The following is a 20720-nucleotide window of genomic DNA, read 5'->3' on the forward strand; positions in this document are numbered from 1 at the left end:
GTATAATTATCAAGTACGAGCAGATCAATTATCAAGTCAAGTAAAAGAGAACGAGTGCGATAAAGTACACACTCGTCTCGACAAGTCCAATTTTCATATTCAACAAGAAGTAGTTCAAGTATTATGCAACAAGTCATGGTATTATACAACAAGTCATGCACTTGACACTCACCAGTTTCAAAAACAAGTGAGCAAGAAATTCCTTTAAAGTTCGTCGCCGGAATTCCTTTCGAATCCCTCTTGAGTACCTGAAGAAATATTAACCAACCATCACTCACGGATAACATAGGTTATCGAGCATACAAAAAAGAAAGTTCGTTTGCCTAGAATTAGGATAATGCATCAAAAAGGGTTTATTTCATTGAAAACAGATATTCACAAATGAAGGTTTAAGGTCACAAGTTCAAGTCAAGTTAAAGGCGTTTTTCTCGCTAAATCATTGAAATAATGCTCAAAGAGAACTCAAAAGTCATTTTTGATTCATGTCATAGTAAGTAAATCTCAATTCCAAAAGAAAGTACCATATTTACTTTCGGAATGAAAATCGAGAAAAAGATAGATGGTTTTCATTCCTCAAAACTTCTAATCTCATGTCCGAATTTTAAAATATAAAGAGCGTTCACATTTTCAAACTAATGGAGTCAAAACTCGTCCAAAACTCCACTCATTTCATCGTAAATGTCAAAGCCAAAGGTTCCAAGTTTTGAGTGGAAAACTAGTTAAAATTCTCCAAGATTTTCTCTAGTTAAAACGCTCCACTTTTAAAGTTAAATGTCATGGAAATGAAGGGTATAAGCCTAGGGACTGAAATCCATAACTCAAGTATAAAATGAAGTGCTATTAACCAAGGAAGTTAAACAACCAAGTAAACACATTAAGAGAGGTTTAATTCTTTAGAAACTAAGATTTAAAATGAAAGTTTAAAGCTCAAAAAAAACTTGTATCCGACCATGAAATTAACTTAAAACAAGCCAACAATCACAAAGGAAGGTTGGAAGTGCTTAAAAGAGTACTTTGTATGAAACCAGAAATTTCCAGTTTAGTGCGACACTAATTGGAAAAATCTTATCTCAAGTTACGTAAGTCCAAAAGTTGGGAACTTTATACCGTTGGAAACTAGACTCAAGGAACTAAAACTCTCTAGAAGATACTTTTCTTAGACTCCAATCCGAATTCACTCAAATTTTAGCTCAAAATCACTGTTCCAGACAGGACAGGGCCAAACAGGCTTGCAATTTTAGTAAGAGCGAATTGCGCGAAATGTCACTAAACTATTTCAAAGTGCCGGTTCTGGTCACTAAACTTTTTTATTAGCGCGAAATGTCACTGAACTAGTAAATCTGTACCGTTTTGATCACTCCGTGTATTTGTGCCGTCAGGAGAGACGGAAATCAACTTTTTGAGGGGCAAATTCGTCTGCACAGTCTTTTCTCAAAATGTTGAGGGGTAAAATGTTGGTAAACCACCCTTTCTCAAAATTTTTTATCAAATCCAATCCTGGGGTACCCATCAAAAATGGGGAATCAAATTCATTCTTCATTTTCTTCCATTTCTTCTCCTGTTCTTCCATTACCTTACTTTTCAGCCCCATCTTTTCTCTCTCGGCTTCCCTAGCTTTTTCCTTAGGCTTCAAGAATCTAATTGGGGAAGTTGAAGCCAAGCACTCGTCGACCAATTCATCAAATTCGGATTTTCTTCTGGGCCCACCATCTTTCTGATTCGAATCACCCGACCCAGTTCTTTTCTTGGTTGTTACCTTCGATCTCTTCAATGGCTGTGCTCCTTTGATTTTAGATTTCCCTTTTGCAGTTCCGCTGACTAAGCATCTTTGCAGAAATTGATAACTCAAAGACTCCAGACAAGCGTATGATGAGCCCAAAGATCTCATTTTTCTAGCCTCAGCTATTCGCATCATCCTTTTGCAGTTACAAAAGGTCCAATTTTCTGGCTCTAACGGCGGCGAAGGGGATGAGGAACGGCGATTTAGTTACCTGAGTCGAGGTTCTCTGAGGCAGCCGAAACCCCTTCCCATTCGGCAAAAAGTTTGCCGCTTCATAAAACCCCTCGCTTCAGCCTTCAAGCTTCAAAAACCCCTTGCTATTGAGGACCGAATATTTTAGGAATTCTGTAAATGCCCCAGTGCAAATACCTTCCTTCGCTTCAGCATACACAAAATTCCCTAATGTTAAAAAAAAAAGTGTGCCGTTTACAAAGCATAATTTATATTTCTCACGGAAATATAAGAGAGCAGAAGTGTTAGCAAAATAGTCTGGAGACTAAAAATATGTTAATTTCTTGAACTTGAAATCTAAACATGAAAATAGTTGGTTTGATACGTGAACTTATTTTCACGGAAATCAACCTGTGAAATTGCTGGATATAACCACCCTTTCTCAAAATTTTACCAACATTCCAAAGCCCCACACTTAAACCTTTCACTTACCAGATGAAACTCTTCCCACTAAGGCTGTGCAGACGAATTTGCCCCTCAAAAAGTTGATTTCCGTCTCTCCTGACGGCACAAATACACGGAGTGACCAAAACGGTACAGATTTATTAGTTCAGTGACATTTCGCGCTAATAAAAAAGTTTAGTGACCAGAACCGGCACTTTGAAATAGTTTAGTGACATTTCGCGCAATTCGCTCTTTTAGTAAAGTTTGGAAATTCGGTAAAATTCATAGGAATGGAATCAACCCTTGAAATTTATACTGCTAATAGAATTTGAAATTTAATTTCAAATGCAATAAACGGAACCCAATTTGGACCTTTCTACATCAAGATACAATGGTTTTAAGAAAGCTGAATTTTGGAACCTATTACACGAAATTTTCAGTTTTGAAGGCTTGACAGAGTTTAAAAATCTGATCATAACTGGAGCTACACAACTCAAATTTAGTGTTTTTGTGGCATTGAAAACTAGATTCAAAATGCTAGAAATTACTAGAAGGAACTGTCTTAAAATTCATTTTGCAAGATAGGTAAAATTGAGCTACAAACTGCAGCTAGGACTGTTTCTCGGATGAAAGCAGTGAAGAAATTCAGTCATCTTTGCCGGTTCACTATGGCTCATAGAAAATGAATTTGGAGATGCATTTTGTACCAATGGAAAGCTCTCGGAGTCTAGTTTTGGTTGCCACAAATGGCACTCAATTTCAACTCCTAAACAAAAAGTTATGATCCAAAACGTGAACACTAATTGGTGCTTCTGGTCAGAAAATTTCCAGATTTCTTCCTCACTTAAACCTTGCTTTAACTCAACCAATTGTAAAGCTTTTTGGGAGATTTTTAACACACATAAACACCATCATAGAACAAACATTATAGCACCAAAATAACATCAAAATTCGAAATTAATATGAGGGTTTCATCAAGCCAAATTTCGGACAGCAAGCATCCTTCATCTTCTAGTTTTCTTTTCCAACTTTCCAACTAAAACTAAGCCATATCTTCTAAAAATAAGCATCAAACAAGCAAGTAAATATACAAAATCCTCAAGGCCTCTACCTATAAAGTCACCTCAAGTCTTCTATCTAATGTCAAGGTTCTTGTGAACCCATCAACAACCCAACAACTAACTAGCTAGACTAACTAATCTATCCATAAGTTGAAGGAAAAGATGAGAGCTTTAGGAGTTTTACCTTTCTTCCAAGAATGAAGAACAACCACTAGTATAAGCTCTTGAATCACCAAAGTTTCTACCTTGTTCAAGTCACCTTCCTAGCTTGTATGAAGAACCAAGGAAAGAAGCAAGTGTGGAGAGTTTTCTTGGAGCAACAATGGAAGAAGCTAGCTGAATTTTTTGGGGAGGAAATGGGGGAGGGGAGTCTGCCAAGGTGAGGAGAAGAAGAGAAGGGTTTTGGGTGGTAGTTGGTGATTTGATTGAGTGACAAGAATAATGACATAAAGGTGTTCTTGACCCCAAAAGTCAACAATTGTTTAGTGAGCAATTAGTGTTCCTAATTGAGTTTAATTTAACTTACTCACCTCTAATCCCTCAGTTAATTTTTTTTAGTCTACTATTGATCATTCTTAATTCTCCAAGATTAATGTACTCTCGGTCCGAATTTGCCTCAAAAAACGTGCATTGGCTATTTCTCGCTAAACAAGCCGCAGAAAAATTAAATTCGCTAACGAAACGTTTTAAAAATATAAATGAGACATTGTTCCATACAAATGGATTTAAAATGGATGAAATAAATTATTCGGAGTAAACGGGTAAATAAATAATTAAATAAGCCAGTAAAATAAAAATAAAAGTAAGTAAAATAAAAAATTCGGGTCCTCACATATACTCAATCGCGACTCGTATACTTGGAAAAAATCGCGTGTGGGGTATTTAGAATTTATAAATGTAAAATTTGACTGTGAAATGAGTTTATTGTTATATGTGTATCCCGCGTTGGTCAACTATGAATCAACCAATAATTCTTTTAGAGCAACGGAATAACTGTAATAAGCATGTTCACCCTAGAGCTTTTATTATCTTTTTTTCCCTAAAGATTGCAAATGGCAAAGATTTTTTTCTTCGAAAGTACTTGATTTAAATGAATATCTTACTTGAAGCAATGGGCTAATAAAGAGACGTGTACATTATTTGACATGAAATTATATAGTTACAGGACATTTTACTACATCGTGCTCCCACAAACAAATTGATTATGGTGTGGAAGAAAGAATTTATCATACATATACTTCATTGCTAGAAATCTGAAAATTTTATTAGATGGAAGATGGTGCATCTCCAACAATTGTCGAAGAAGAAAAGATGGTAGAGAAGATTTCCATATACGTCTGATGTAGAACAAGCATTCCCGGCGAATAATTGAGCAGCCACTTTTGGATCCCTAGGATGTCCAATTGGCCTCACAAGTCCCAAGTAATAAAATTCTATAGATTAACAAAGATACCATCTACCAGAAGTCCAATTGGCTGATATTTTTAAGCATATGTTGATGATGTATGTGTGTTAATTACAAAGATACTGCACGATTTTATTTTTATTTTTGCTTTTTTAGCAGGGAATTTTTTTTTTAATTTCTTTTCTAACAGGGGAGGGGTAGGATTCAAAAAGCAGAAAGGAGGAAGGGAGGTTAGAATCCAGGACCTCTAATTTCTAAGTGCCTCAATTTTAGTCACTAAACCTTGGTGGATTTATGTAATGCATTAGTAGGAATTTGTTTTAGAACTTTTTCCTTGAAATCAAGTTGCTTCTGCCGTGCATTATGTGCTAGTGTGTTAGCAAAGATAACTTAATATATTATTATATAAAAAAAAAGATAACTTAATATATATTTTTTAATCTTTCTATCTCTCCTTACACTCTTTCCATCTCTAATCGTCAGGTATCAAAATCAAATCATTTTACCATCACATCCCTCCCCACACTCTTTTCACCACAACTATCAAATATAAACTTCGAACCTCGAACCTCACAGAGAGAACTCTAAAAATTTAGCTTTTTTATTTTTGTACCTCTTTTTGTTTCCTGTTTTCACAAGATTGTTCTATGATTGAGGGTATTTATGGTAACAGACAGGTACTATATTTTGGCGGATGGCTGATTGCCCTACTTGTAATAAAACAACTTAAAAGAGGAACAGAAATCAAGATGCTAATTTTTGCCCACTGGACAACATTGAGATTTCCATTTTGCAAATTTAAAAGAATTAGCATTTTTTAGTATCCGTTAGCACATTTAAGGTAGACCTAACATATGACGTCAATACACACAATTACAATTAGGGTTAATTTCACATACCTCCCCGAAAGTTTTTGACAATTGCAGAAAGCTCCCCTCGAGTTCTAAAAATTACACCTACCTCCCCTATTTTCACTACTTAAGTAACATTTTAACCCCAAAAGGCTATACTTTTTCTCAAAATTCCTATAATGCCCTTGAGTTACAATTCACAATAAAAATGTAAAGGAAAAAAATGGTTCACAGTCTCTATTTCGTTTATCTTTACTTGCTATCACTATTACCTACCCATCAATATCCAAATCACTATTAAATAAATACTTATCTTTGTTTTAATGTTTCTCTTTTACCTAAAAATTTATAATGTAGACAATTGTATCAACTATAAACGCTATATCAGATACCCAAAAACTTATCTACCATCTCATGTCAATATCAGATTTTACTTAATACACAACAATATTCATCAATATCCCTAAATTTCAATTCTATGGCTGTCACCTTTTTAATGCAAAATAATTTAACTCATCACTACTAATGTCAATATCCAATATATTCCATTAGCACGGAGCTCAAAATCAATCAAATTCTCTTTATAGGAATAACATCAATAATTGTAAATCAAAAATAGAAATACAATGTAGTTATAAATATATACCAAGAACATTTTTTTTTTCATGACAACCATAACAGCATAACCTATATTTAGTTTCTATCCCACTTCCTATCCTTAATTTTTATGTTTTTTTATTACTGTAACTATCTTCATCTCCATCTAATTTGATAATGAAATTAGCACTCAATTTGTCATTTGACAATTGCAATTTGCTAATGCCTATAAAAAATTGGAAACAAAAATGGGCCCAAGGAAACTATTTAATAATAATGAAAAATTGAGAATTGGGAATAGATACCAAAATATGTAAGTATTGGTGGTTTGTGTGTACGGTGATTTTATTAGTAACGATAGTACATATTTGGTTAATAATAATAAATAAATAAGTTTGAAAGGAAAATAGATGTAGGAGGAAGAGCATAGATAGTTAAATAGGAAAGACTGTAGTTTGAATTATTGGTTGATAATAGATGAGAGAACTTTAATATTTGATAGAGTTTTTCAATGATTTGACAATTAATGAAAGGCATTTTTGTCTTTTTATTACACTAAGGGAGGTCTCCGTAATTATGTAAATCTCAAGAGAGCCAAATGAAATTGTTAAAAATCTCAGGGGAGGTTTCTGAAATTATCCCTTACAATTATTGCACTCCTATATTTATATGCTTTCTTAAATTAGCTACACTTTTTTAACAAAACTAATATCTCCACTCTTATTCAGTGCCTTGTGCTCATATTTGAAATCGTGGAATCTGCTTGTATGAATTTTTACAATGTCAATGTATAATAAATTAATCATAATTAAAATGCTATAGTTCAAGGAACAAAGTAGCTTTTTTTCCCTTTTTTCGTAAGTGGGAGGTTTTGAATTCAAAATCTTCTACTTTACAATTTTTCTTACCTCACTGCTCGACCCAGACACCTCCCCCCCCCCACCAAACACCACCACCAAAACCCCCAACAAGGAACAAAGTAGTTTATTCTGAATAACAAGAACTATAAAGGGTTTTTGGTCAAATTTAATACTAGAACAAGTTTAAAAGCCAATGGCTTGGAGTAATTTTAAATTCAATCTTGTAAACGGTTGCCCAAAACACATGGGATAAAAACCGTATAATAAGATACTTGATCACTAATCCTGGAATCTACCAACATTTAATTCAAGCAAAACTTCTACAATTTATATTTAAATGCCAATAAAATCTGATATAGAATACTTCAAATCAATTGCAATATCCAATGCATGAAATCAATGAATTAAGCCTAATTTGCTGGATCCCCCAATGGCAGCCGGTGGCGAATCAGGATGACGGTAGCAGCATCGATGGGTATTGGGCTGCCAACCGGGGGCACATGAGATATCACGTCGACCGTGATTTTCATAGTTGCATTGGTTGATGCAGTCGAGTCCGTCATTGCTTCCCTTAAAAAAAAAAACATATCTGTTATTGCATGTTCCCACGTATGTGGGATTGCTGCTCTCTTCTGCTTTGCTGTCTGCATCAACCACAATACGAACTTTTTAATAGGGTTGATTATACGTTATACAAATAATAATGTCAAATTTTCATATGAATAAACAGGTACAAAAAAGAAATACTGGCATTGTTTGGATCACAGTTTTCTAAAAAAAAAAATTTATATTTTTATAAACATATTTTTTAATCACTTTTTTACTTCACATATATCAAATTATTACATTATTTTTTTTTAAATAAAAGCTCTTATAATTAGCCAATCCAAACAGGAGCTAAGGATCTTGATTCTTTTGGAGCTGCTATTAGGTTTATGCTCCGGTGCAAATCTAACCAAACTTGAGATTTCTGCTTAACTATTTTCTTTCTTTCTTTCTTCATTATTTTCTACTTAACTATTTGATAAAAATCCAATAACTTCATTTTCTCATTATTTTCTTATTATTTTCTTTCTTCCTTCATTATTTTCTACTTAACTATTTGACAAAAATCCAATAATTTCATTTTCGTAGTTCTAGGCCTTGTTTCATTTGATATCATTTGCTGTCGACAAAGCTATTTGAAGTATGAAGCTCATAATAATCTTTCCAGTCTACACATTCATTATTTTTTCTAAGTTACTATTTATCTTGCTTCCACTAGCTATGTAATTTAATCATGAACTTGTAACCTTGCACACTTCAAATGTTTTTGCAGGCTTGAATGGATGAATTCACATGGTTCATCACAAGGTGCTGTCGAACATTTATCAGCAACTAGTCATGTTGACAATTGCCTGGCCCGCCTGAATAAAGAAATTGGAAGCCTATGCATAGACACCAAAGATGACTTCCAAGTGCAAATGTCTGATGACAAGAATGGAAAATTGCTTGTGTTTTGCTCATTAGACAATGTATTCTTTTTTATTATTTTCCATAAAGTGAAATTTTCCAAAAGTTGGTTTTAATAAGCATATTGATATTATATTAATAAGCATATAGCTATTTCATGCAAGAAATCATGGGTATAGTTAGAGTTGGCAATATGGATAAATGGTTCATAATTGATTTTGACTTAATGGATGGTGGATAAAATTTATCCATTAAATAAAAATCAATTATCCATTTAAATATTTTGGTAACTTTTTTTTTTGGTCATATCCTCGGTATGCAGTAGCCACTTTGGGCCCTGACTAATCCGGAGTTGAGCCAGGTTGCACCCCATAAGAGGCGCAAGCTCTCCCAGCACCTGTCTCTCCATTCACAAGACTTGAACCCGAGACCTTGCTTAAGAGGAGCCAAGCGCCTTGCCAGTCAAACCAAGTACAACACTTGGCCTAACAGCAAGGGTGGTCCCTCTCGTTTCTCAGCATCAGATGAAACTTTCATCATGAAAACATTTCCTTTAATGCATGCCACAATAGCACAAGACAGAAACATGGTTTTTAAGTAAATGGATATATGTGGTTTTTGTGGATAATTCATATAAATCCATTTAATTAATGGTTTTACTTTGGTCAATCATTTAAAACCAATATTATAAATGAATAATCCAAATCCATTTAATTATGGATTATATGGATAGATAAATGGATCTCAATCCAAATTGCCACCTCTAGGTATAGTTATCATTCACCTTCTATTGATTTATCTTACCAAGAATTTAAATTAAGGTTATTATTTATCAGAAATAAATGTTCTTAGAATGTTTGTTGTGAATAAGCATGTTCATGATATATATATATATATATATATATATATATATATAAGCCACTTATGGATATAGCATGTTTGCTATATATTACTAAAATTTCTGCATCACATAGTGAAATTAGTCCTTTATTATTCAAGTATTACATGAGGAGGTCTAATATCCAGTGTGTTTTCATCATACTGATTTTAGTGTTATCTAAATTACTTTTTCTGGGGTTTCAAAAACTTTGGCTTATATCTGATTCATGTCGATTTTCAGTGTATGGATGATAGAAGAATTTGAGTGTTGGAGAAGTAATGTGTAAATGGCTACCGCCCATGGGACCTCATTGGGATCAATCATCATGTATCCAGATAAAGCTAACATCCCAAGAGGTGAGAAGTCAAATTGATTTGAATTACGAACACAATTTGTCATTCCGTTTTTTTTTTTTTAAACAAAAACAGATAGCTGACCTTTCCATTATCAAGTAATATGTTTGGAGCTCTCTCCTGGTATATACATGCTTACCTATTCGAAGGAGGGAAGGTTATTTTAAGGCAAGTCCAGTGGCGCAGCTGGATTTATGCTTGATACTAAGGAGAAGTTTGAACATTTTCACCAATTATCTGCAAAGGGTGTGCAATTTTGCATTACGATTTTGAATATTTTCGCTTTTTTATTATTTATTGTCACTCGAGAACACTTTCACTTGTTATCCTCAAAAGGCATGCTTGATTTTTTTTTTTTAATTTTTATAAAAGGAAGAGCATTGGAAAGAAAAAAAAGGAGAGACAAAAAAGGAACAAAGAAAATTGGCATTTTGAATAGTTCTTTCCGCAAATTTTTTGTATCCTTTAAGGAGTAAACTTTATCAGCTACTTATGAATTTAGACTAAGAGGAATATGGTCACGTGTTTTTTTACTGTGCATATTTTTCTTGTGTGTGTAGGCACACCAGTATATATGATGTATTAGATTAAAGAGGAAATATAGTGGTTAAGGTTGAGATTTCAGAATTTAAAAGTTCTGGAATCTAATCCTCCTTTCCAATTCCCATCTTTTAAATTCCATTCCTCTCCTGCTAGAAATAATTTTTTTTAAAAAAGAAAGACATAACAAAAATGTGTTCATATGGCTCATTTCGCCTTTTCCATTCCGTATTTCCAGCATTTTAAGGAATTCGCGGCAAATCATATCTGTTGGAAAAATTGTAAAGAACTGGCAAATATTGTAACAAGAATCGGCTTCAAATCGTGATAGATATCACTTTCCTTTAGGCTTTATTTGTCCGGTATAACATGCAATAACCTTGGACAAATATCCTTTAGGATAAGATGAAGTTTGTTTGTCTTAAACTCTTGCACAAAGCAAGACAAACCCTTTGTGAACTAAGGAGTGCTTTTTGAGAGAGTATAGAATAGTAGGAAAGTGATTTTCTGCAGCAAACCACTCTCTACTTGACCTCTTTATATAGGAAGATTGTTTGGGAAACAAAAGGACTCATTAAATACTTATATGAATAGATTCAAAGTATTGTGTACACATTCATGCATTTTAATTCATGCATCTCATGATCTTTAAGATCAAACATGAATCTATGCTTTCATTCAAGAATTCCCATATACATGAATACATTCATAAATAAATGTATATTTTAGAAACATTCACAATACTATACATGTACCAAAACCATTAATGAATATACATTAATTACATGTATGTACATCATACAAATTTTGAAAAGTTTCCAACAATATCTTCAAATTTATTTTGTTTAGATTAAGAAAGAAAGTTTTCTCTGCATTTTCTTCCATGAACAGTGAACAAAAATTGTACTTCAACAACCACAAAAAGTAAGACACATTTGAAGCTCCAAAAGAAGTTGGAAAGAGCTCTGTTTAGAATGAGATAATTGATTTCCGTCAGTGACAGATGCCGACTTCACTCGAAAAGCGACGTAAAGAATCATGTGGCCAGTATTTCATTGGATTTGCAGGCTAATCCAGCAGCCTTAACAGTGAAGTTACATGTATGCATCTCATATTTCTGTAATTATTTATTAAAGTGAAATGTCTATATTTTTTATTTTAAACATATATACTAATTAGTTTTTAATTTTTTGAGTTCGATTAAGTTCAAACTCAAGTACAAGTTTTACAGAATTTTACATAGAAAGTTCATTAAATTCGAATTCGAATTTAATCTTGATAAAATTAGATCGAATTCGATTCAATTGGATCAAAACTGAACTTGATCCGTCCCATTTGCTACCATTATAACTGTCAGATATGACATGTACTCAAGTCGGCACATAGAAAGCTTTTTGTTTGAAGAAACGGATATGAAAAGTTACATAAAAGAACTTGTACAAATACAGCAGTCAAATAGTACAAATACATCAGGGAATAAATCCAAAGAATGATAAAATTCTAGCAGAGGGACAGTGAGAGAGTTTGTATCGATGGAAACTTGATAGCGATCGTCAATAAATAATAATATTCACACTTGAGGAGAATTGTGGTAGTAAGTAGCAGCCATGCCATTGGGTAGTTAAGCTTAAACAGGCTCTTGCTCTTATTGGATGATTTCTCCATCTTTGATGTCCTTTGCCTCCTTGGACTTAAATTTTTTTCTGAAACCACTATCAGTCCATCCTTTAGATAATGAGTGTATGGTTGGGAATATTTGGATTAACTTTAGGCCTTCCTTTCTATTATCAACACTTCATCTAAAGCCCCACCATGTTAGGTCACTCTGAGGTGTGTCTTAATTTCTTAAGATTGTTTGACAAAAATAAAAATAAAAAAAGTGTTGTTTCATGAAGTAATTAAACTTTTTTGTTTTAACTTGAAATTTTGGAAGAAGAAAAGTTTTTTCTCTCGAACATATATGGGGCAATTCTCATGATGTTTAAATATGAAGGAAACTAAACCAAATTTTCAAAGGTGTTACTAAAATCAACTGAAAAGAAAAAGAAAAGGAACATTGCAGTGGATATAATAAATGCAACTTACATTTAAGAGTGACAAATAACTAATTAATCTCGTTACTCAATAGCAATTCAACTCAAGACAATCTCAACCAAAAGATTAGTATAAGATTATCATACAGAGAAGAGATTAGTATAAGATTACATCTCCTAAATATGTCAATCTATCCAATCCCTACAAAAATTTTTAAAAAAAAATCGATGCCTTTAGATTGTTATTGAGTTTAAATGTTTTTCATCTTGTCAATATTTCCTTAATAATATGGCACAACAACACAATTTTACATATTCTACGGGATTTATTTGATACAGAACTAAACTTTGACTATGAGTTAACGCAGCGCTTGCATGAATCAAAACCACACAATACTATACATTTGCTATAAGAAAAAAAAAAAAAAAGACAGCGACAAAGAAGAACGACACAGCGTACCAGACTCTTGAGTCCTCTGAAATGAATATTTTAGGTTCAAGCCTCAAGGTTGGTTTGTTGATTAAAAAACCTTACCGTCCAGTGGGATTCGTAATCTCAGAGAAAACACTGTCAAACCTTGAAGTTGTCACTGCTTGCCGTGGATGTCCAAGTTGTAATACCACCATCTCGATCTTGCCAGCAGAATCTTGGTCACCTCCTGATTCAGAAATCACATCCGTATCATCATCGGTCATATTTTGCACATCTCCTCCATGCATATGCAAGGGAAATGGATCAGGTCGACCACCCTCATTTTCAGCTGCCTCCTGGACTTGCAATGCAAATTCAAGGCCACCAACTACATCATCCATTCCCGGTCGTTGAATCCCTTGATCGTTCAAACAATTAATGGCCGTTTCAGCAAAAATCCTCAAACATTGGGGAGCAATCTCGCCCTTCACATCTGGGTCCACAACTCGATGGATAATCCCTTTTTTGTAACACTTCTTGGCCCATTCAGCCAAATTCACCTGCTCCTGGGGTAAGTCTAGAATAATAGGTGCCCGACCACACAAAACTTCAAACAAAACCACCCCGAATGAGTACACATCGGACTTGTCCGTCAATTGCTGTCTCGTGTAGTACTCCGGATCTATGTAGCCGAAACTCCCCTTGACCTGCGTACTGATATGGCTGTAAATCCCACTCGGACCGAGTTTGGATAATCCGAAATCCGAAACTTTGGCCACCCATGTCTCGTCCAATAATATGTTGGTTGACTTTACATCGCGGTGAATGATAGTGTGCTTGGTGCCTGTGTGGAGATAATCCAACCCTTTGGCGGCGCCAATGCAGATTTGAAGGCGTTGTTTCCATGGGAGCGGTGGATTGTCTGTTCTATAGAGATGATCGCGGAGGGTCCCATTAGCCATATAATCGTAAACCAAGATCATCTCACCCTTTTCATCACAGTAGCCTATCAAAGAAACCAAATGAAGATGTCTTAAATTTGATAGCAACTGGATCTCGGTTTGGAATTCGCGGGCACCCTGTCTTGATGAAGGATTTAATCGCTTTATCGCAACCGTGGTTAGATTGTTGTCTATGTACCCTTTGTACACGTTTCCAAATCCCCCGGTCCCAACCACAAACTTGGCATCGAAGTTGGCAGTAGCGGATCTAATCTCTTCCAACAAAAATCTCCTAAGCGACGATGAACCTGAAGCTCCAGTCTTTGTTGACCTTGGTGGGGTTGAAAGTGGGGTACAAGATGACTTTGGAGCACTTTTCTGGTCCAAGTCTTTTACCCTTCTCTTCCATCGCCACCGGAAAATTAAGAAACCAAGGATTAAAATCAAGGAAACCCCTCCTGCCGCCCCTTCTCCAATGGCAGCAAACAGTACCCGAGGTTTTCCGGGACTCCCCTTAATCGGTGACTTCTTGTTTGATGCCAGAGAATTGGGATCCTTCGATAGATTAGGATTGGTCCCGCCAAGACTGCCGTCGGAGGTATTCAATTTGAACAATTCTAAGCCATTCAAGATTGCATCGGCATATTTTGGTTTGACGTCAAGATTTGGGTGCAGAGCAAGAAACAAGCCTTGCTTGGTCTGGCGACCCTCTGGTGGGTTTGGAACGAACACGAGGTAGTCTCTGAGAACTGGGATTCCTTGGCCGCCTGCCCAATGAATAACATCAGCTCCTGGCTCAGCTATTCTGTTACTTATAAATATTATGAACACCCGTTCGTAACCCGCTGCAATCAAATCAGGATCAATCTCACAAAAATGCAACCTCATGAGATAATAAAACCCAGAGTCAACAGGGAACATCCAGCTCAAGTTGAAGTTGGTGCTGAACTTTCCCATCGCCCTTGCAGTAGTATACACTACTGGGGGCGCGGTGTAATTTGGGGTCAGTGGAGTGTACTTTATGGCAATTTCATCATTGCTCACTGGATTTCCTTTTTTAACGTCCCAGAGGAAATCGTCATCTGGAGCCCATCCCCGGAACATCCCACTATCGTCCACCACAGAAACAACATCACCTCCTACGTTGAGCCTGTAAAGAGCTTCAAAGGCAGTCCTGTCCTGAACAAACTCGAACTGGCCATCCATGACTTTGAGGTTATCAATGTTGCCCATGTAGAGATCGTCTGGGATTGAAACAATTTCAATTCCATTAACGAAAGCATAGGAATTTGAAGAGGGCAAAAAGGTAACATTGAGGAATTGATTCATATATTGAACGTTGATGATATATTCTTTTTTAACAAAGCCTAGTGTGAATAAATCGGTAGAAGCTGTGAGATATGCACTGAAGTTACTGAGAAGGGTGTAGTTATTAGCTGTGACGTTGAAAAAAGACTCAGTTGTTTTGTGACCGCCGGAGTACGAGGTAGGGTGGAAGTAAAGGCGGAGGAACTTTTTGCCTAGGCTGACTGGGAAGGTGTAAGAGAATCGAGAAAGGATGATTCGGGCGCTTGAAAAAGGGACTTCGCTAACTGAGGAGTTGAATTCAGTAGCTGTGACTGCTGATGAAATATTTGCCATGTCATTCGGTGAGAATTTTGAGCCCGCGTCACCGTCCCAGTTCCGGCCATCAACTGAGGTTGAATTCGAGGATGAGCCGCAGTTGATAAGGATATAATCTGTGGGGGTGTAAGGCGGAGTGCTGCCAGTGGAAGCGATGACAAACAACAAATTGAAGAGAAAGCAGAGGTATACAAGAAGAGTGAACATTGGAACGCAGACTTGCAGGGAAAATATATATATATATATGGCTCAAATGTTCTGATGGAAAAATTGGTCGTTATTCCATTGAATTGTAGGATTGGGATTTCGCCATATGTCTTTAAGAAATGTTGTGGAATTTAAAGTCCCCAATTCAGATGAAGAAGGAAACAGTAGTAGAATTAACATCATGAAGCGAGTATGGTAGTGTCAAAATGAACTCTTTAGCGTGGACTTGTTAAGTTGGAAAAGTCAAGTCATTGGGCAGATTTAATGCATCAAGTCATTAGGCCAATAAAATGCACGCGTATTGATTTATTCTCCCAAATAAAGCTTACGAGAAGCAGCTACACCATGGCAAATTATTAGTTGCACTTCTCTCCTTTTAATTTCAAGCAGAAGTCATTAAGATTTGCATTTAGGGTCTGTTTGGTTGGAAGTAAAATGTTTTCCTTGGGAAAATATTTTCCGTGGAAGTAATTTTCCATGAAAATCATTTCCCTTTCATCATTTTCAGGTGTTTGGTTAGCTTATTGAAAATATTTTCTTACTTCATTTTTCTGATATTTGTTTAACTTTTGAAATATTTTCACTTTTATCTCTATCTTTACTTTCTACACATTATAACTACATACTTCTTCCCATGCAAAATAAGAAAATTTATCTCATTGTTTAACTTTAAAAAATCTTGGAGAAGTGTATATATGAAGCAATAAACAAATTGCTGGTCATTTAGTGTCAAATATCAATCACATGCAATGCTTATTGTGACATATATCTTGCACTTTCACTGTTGAAAGTTTCTCTAGAAAAGAATGTCCCTATTATACATAATTAATTACTAGCATAGGATGAGCAGGATGAGGTCTTTTTTTATTTTGAATATACTAGGGGGGGGTTGGGTTGGGTTGGGTGGTACGGGGGGGAGGATGTAAGACGAGTCTTGGGTCGAGTCCTCCTGTTTACACTAAAAAAAAAAAAACATACTATAAGATGTTTTCAGTAAGTTTGGAACATACTACAGGCGGGATGCATACATTTAGGAAAACAACTTCAGTAAGTTTGGAAGGGAAGTTGTTTTCCATAAGATGAGTGAAAATATTTTACATAGGAAAATGTTTTCAGTAACTTTTGTGCAACCAAACACGTGAAATTAGGAAAATATTTTCCTGGAAAACATTTTCACCCGAAACAAACGGACCCTTAATCGGGGTTTTCTTCATCTAAGCTTACATGATTAATCGATGGTTATGTAACCTAGAATTACGGAGCAAAATTGGCTTAGAAGTATGATGCATTCTCTTGGTAATTTAATTTTATTTTTGAGAAAATGATCCAAATTGTCACTTTCAAACCATGCAAAACTTGCTTTAAATTTTGAAAACATACCAATATCGCTCCATAACCCAATTCCGACCAAGTTTCTGGCTTAGAGTCGTATGCCCCAACCACATGCGTATTATATCAGGAGCCAAATGGAAAAACAAAATTCTTCCCAATCAAAACTAAAAGAGAAAATGATGAATTTCATCCCTTATATTTTTGCAAAATAGTTTTTATGTCTCACATATTTAAAGCTTGCAAAATCTATACCCTTACAAGTTAAAGATGTACTACTAATTTCGTCCAAAAATCAAGTTTTTATCAACTTCTAGGCAAAGGGTTGCACACCCTAGCTACATTACAATATTTCAAGGCTATTAATTAACTAAATGACCAAAACAAAAGCAAACGGCGAATTAAACCTCGTTGCTTCGCTGACTGATACATGTTTCGTTATTTGAAGGACACAGTAATGCATAGCCACCAAGCCAGAAAAATTCGACTGCAAATTGTTGATGTAGTAATTTGTAAAAGCTAGATAAAATTCTTCTATGTTTCAATGATGTTTACTTTTTCTTTTTTGGCTTGCTCTACTTTTACACTGCTCTCATCTGTTGTTTTATCAACAGATTCATAGACGAATTTTTCCTGTTCCATGGGCATGATTATATATTTTCTTCAAATAATCAACATGTAATAACTAGTGAAGCAACGAGATCCTAGTGCGACATCTACTTTTGGCTTCGTCATTTCGTTGACCAATAGGCCTTGAGATGATTTACATATGGTTGGGTATGAAAGTGTATGGAGACATGGTCAGGCTGAATGTTCTCGGGTGGAAAGTTGATTTAGATTTGGTTTTGGGATGAAATTGGTACATGTTCAAAATGACAGGGGTGGTTTTGGATTCTTTTGAATGTGATGGATGAAAGAAAATATTTTCAAATCAGTGAGGAACAAAGTTGGTCATTTTCTCATTTAATTTTAGCAATGCTTTAAAATTCAGACCGTTAATTGAACCGGTGAGGTGCTCGAGTCCAGGTTCAACTGGTCAGACCGGTTCAATCCTGGTTCAACAAATTTTTAAAAAAATAATTTGTAAAAAATGCGCAAAATAAGATATGCAATGAACTAATTTAAAACTTTATATGATGGAAAGTTTAATATTTTCGAATAACTTGGATTTTCAAAAATAAATTTTTTAAATTATAAGTTCAAACAAATAAATTTCATCTCAATCTCAATTATATCTACCAAAAAAAAAAATCTTAAATCCAACCCAAAAATACCAAAATATTTTGAAATTATACAAAATTCACGTCTATGGGAATTTAGACATTGTGAGTTTAAATTTTAATTAATGTTTTTGGGATTTAGAGATTGGAATTAAAAAAAAAGTTTGGAATTTGAAGGAAGTTATGAGAATCAAAACTAGAAATGCAAACTTGATAAGAAACGAAAATGAGATAAAAGTGAGTAGCTGTGGCATTTAATAATTAGTCTTTAGGGTTAAAGAAAAATAATTCTTTTTAATTTTTTTTCAATTTAATTGACAAAAACAAGACTAAAAGATGGAAGAAAACATCAATAAATTAAAACTAAAGAGGTTTGATTAAAAACGGAGTGACAAAAGAAAAGAGGAGAGAGAGAGAGAGTTGAAAATTAGAAAGAAAGAGTCATGAAAGGATGAGATTTTATAGGAAATGGAGAAAAAAAAATGAATGTTTGTTTTATATAAATGTGTTATCAAATAAAACTAATAGGATGTGCTGGTACAATAGTTACTACATTGGTCTTCTATCACAAAGGTTTTGAGTTCGATCCAAAACTTAAAAAAAATTGAGGGGAATGTTGAAAAATCGGAAATCACTAGTTCAACCCGGTTCACCGATTTTGACGGGTTTGATCGGTCTTGACCGATTTTCTTACAAAGTCAACTTCATTATAGAACCGGACCGGTGCCACGGCTTGTTGAATTACGAACCGGCCGGTTCGATCTGATTTTCAAAACATTGAATTTTAGAGGGGAAGAGTTTTACCTTTCAATTTTGCCCCTAATATATTAAGTGCGTGCTTGGGGTATGTAATTCTTAGCTAGAGAGTTGATCGAATTTGATTTATGGGACTAAAGTGGTATATTTCCAAAATAGGCATTATTTTATGAATTAATCTTCTATATACTGACAGTGTATACACTTTCACCATTAGATGCATGACATGTAATCCGAATTTGAATTTGAAACTCAAATTTTGCATATGTGTCGTATATCCGATCGTGATAATGAATACATCGTCAGTGTATAAAAGATTTACTCTTATTTTATACCATTGTAAGTGTGGGGCACGAAAAAATCTTTTCTAAAAAATAAGGGACTAATTGGGTCTATTTTTTTTTATTTTTGGGCGAAGGTGCTTGGTACAAAAATCTATTTACCATAGCTGTGAGAATGAAATAAGAGGATTTACATTTAATTGATCAGAACTTGATTTTGGGGTGCAGAGATGCTGAGAACATCCATGATAATTTAGCAAGAAAGAAGGAATAAGGACATAGAAGTTTTCTCCTTTCTAGTGGTGGGGTTAAATTCTTATCATTTCTTGTCATCCTCGAGCAAGTCTTTTGAGCAACGTTACTTTTTTTAAATTCAAATGATCGTCATTTTTAGAAGACAATTGTAAGTTATCTTTGAAATTACAATGACTAAAATTATCTTTTTCTATCGAAAAAAATATCAAATTATACTGTAAACATTAAAAATTATTATGTATATCTTGGTTCAGGTGCTCATTTCCCTTTATCATACAATGTAAAGGAATGGTCTGTCCTTTGGAACATCCAATAAAATTGGAACGATATAGAGAAGATTTGCAAAGACTATGCAAGTGTGACACACAAAAATGAGAAAAAAAGGATGCTCTAATTTTTTATTGGTGTTGGTTGCATGGTTAGGTATTGAAATACAACTCGAAAAAAGATTGGTGGATAAAATCAAAAGATGCGTGAATAGTAGAGCACACTTGGCAATTTCCTTTCTCTTGAGCATTGGTCTCCAAAGAATTCAAAAAGCTCTTCAACCCCTACCCCCCAAAAACAAAACTAAAAATAATCCTTTAATGGCAGAAGAAATACCAACACGAGTTGATTTACAAGTTACAACTCATCGGATCTACAAGTTACAACTCATGGAATTATGTACTTTTGATTTTAAAACTTCAATCTTAATTACATGACTACTTCACAAAAGACTCAGTTGCTAGAAAAAAAAAATACTTGGCAAGCTAGAGTGGTGGCCTGTGGGTATTCGCAGTGAAATTACACAAAATAAATTAGTGGAGAGTGGGGGACATCTTTTGTTTTCTCTTTCGACAAGTGTTTGCAGGAAAGTTAATGAAATAGGAAAAGGGCAAAAAAAAAAAAAAGAAAGTAATGAAGTGAGATAAAAGCGGACGAATAAAGTGGGGCTTCTAGTATTAGTGTTTTGAAAAGGGCTAATTCCTCTAATTATTGTTTGAAAAAAAAAATCGCAACAATAACGTTCTGACAAGAGAATTTTTTTTTTTTAAATGCTTGGCTGCCGGTTACCATGATAAATTTCCAAAATATCTGGCGGCCATCAAAAGCGGAAATAAGGGGCTGCATGGCCCCAATGCAAACCAAACAACCGAATACAAATAGTCATCCCTTTCTTTTTTGTGGGAAACTCAAATGTAGATGCAGATGCAAGTTGTAACATGTCAGTAGTTGGACGTGGCAACAGGTAGCTTCTTCTTCCTTTTTTTTTCTTTTTTTGGTAAT

General features: G+C 34.7%; 2 protein-coding genes and 1 pseudogene across 2 annotated transcripts; 1 reads left to right on the forward strand and 2 right to left on the reverse strand.

Moving 5' to 3' along the window:
* Positions 1-1375: 1375 nt before the first annotated feature.
* LOC113773983 lies at positions 1376-1912 on the reverse strand. Its single transcript, XM_027318568.1, has one exon. The coding sequence runs from the start codon at positions 1910-1912 to the stop codon at positions 1376-1378; it is 537 nt and encodes a 178-aa protein (XP_027174369.1).
* A 10766-nt stretch (positions 1913-12678) lies between these two features.
* On the reverse strand, positions 12679-15627 carry LOC113772915 (receptor-like protein kinase FERONIA). The gene has a single exon (XM_027317415.1). The coding sequence runs from the start codon at positions 15608-15610 to the stop codon at positions 12959-12961; it is 2652 nt and encodes an 883-aa protein (XP_027173216.1). The 5' UTR covers positions 15611-15627; the 3' UTR covers positions 12679-12958.
* A 4114-nt stretch (positions 15628-19741) lies between these two features.
* Positions 19742-19851, forward strand: LOC113776601 (annotated as a pseudogene).
* The last annotated feature ends 869 nt before the right edge of the window (positions 19852-20720 follow it).

Source organism: Coffea eugenioides, chromosome 6 (genome assembly GCF_003713205.1).
Source record: "Coffea eugenioides isolate CCC68of chromosome 6, Ceug_1.0, whole genome shotgun sequence".
NCBI lineage: Eukaryota > Viridiplantae > Streptophyta > Magnoliopsida > Gentianales > Rubiaceae > Coffea > Coffea eugenioides.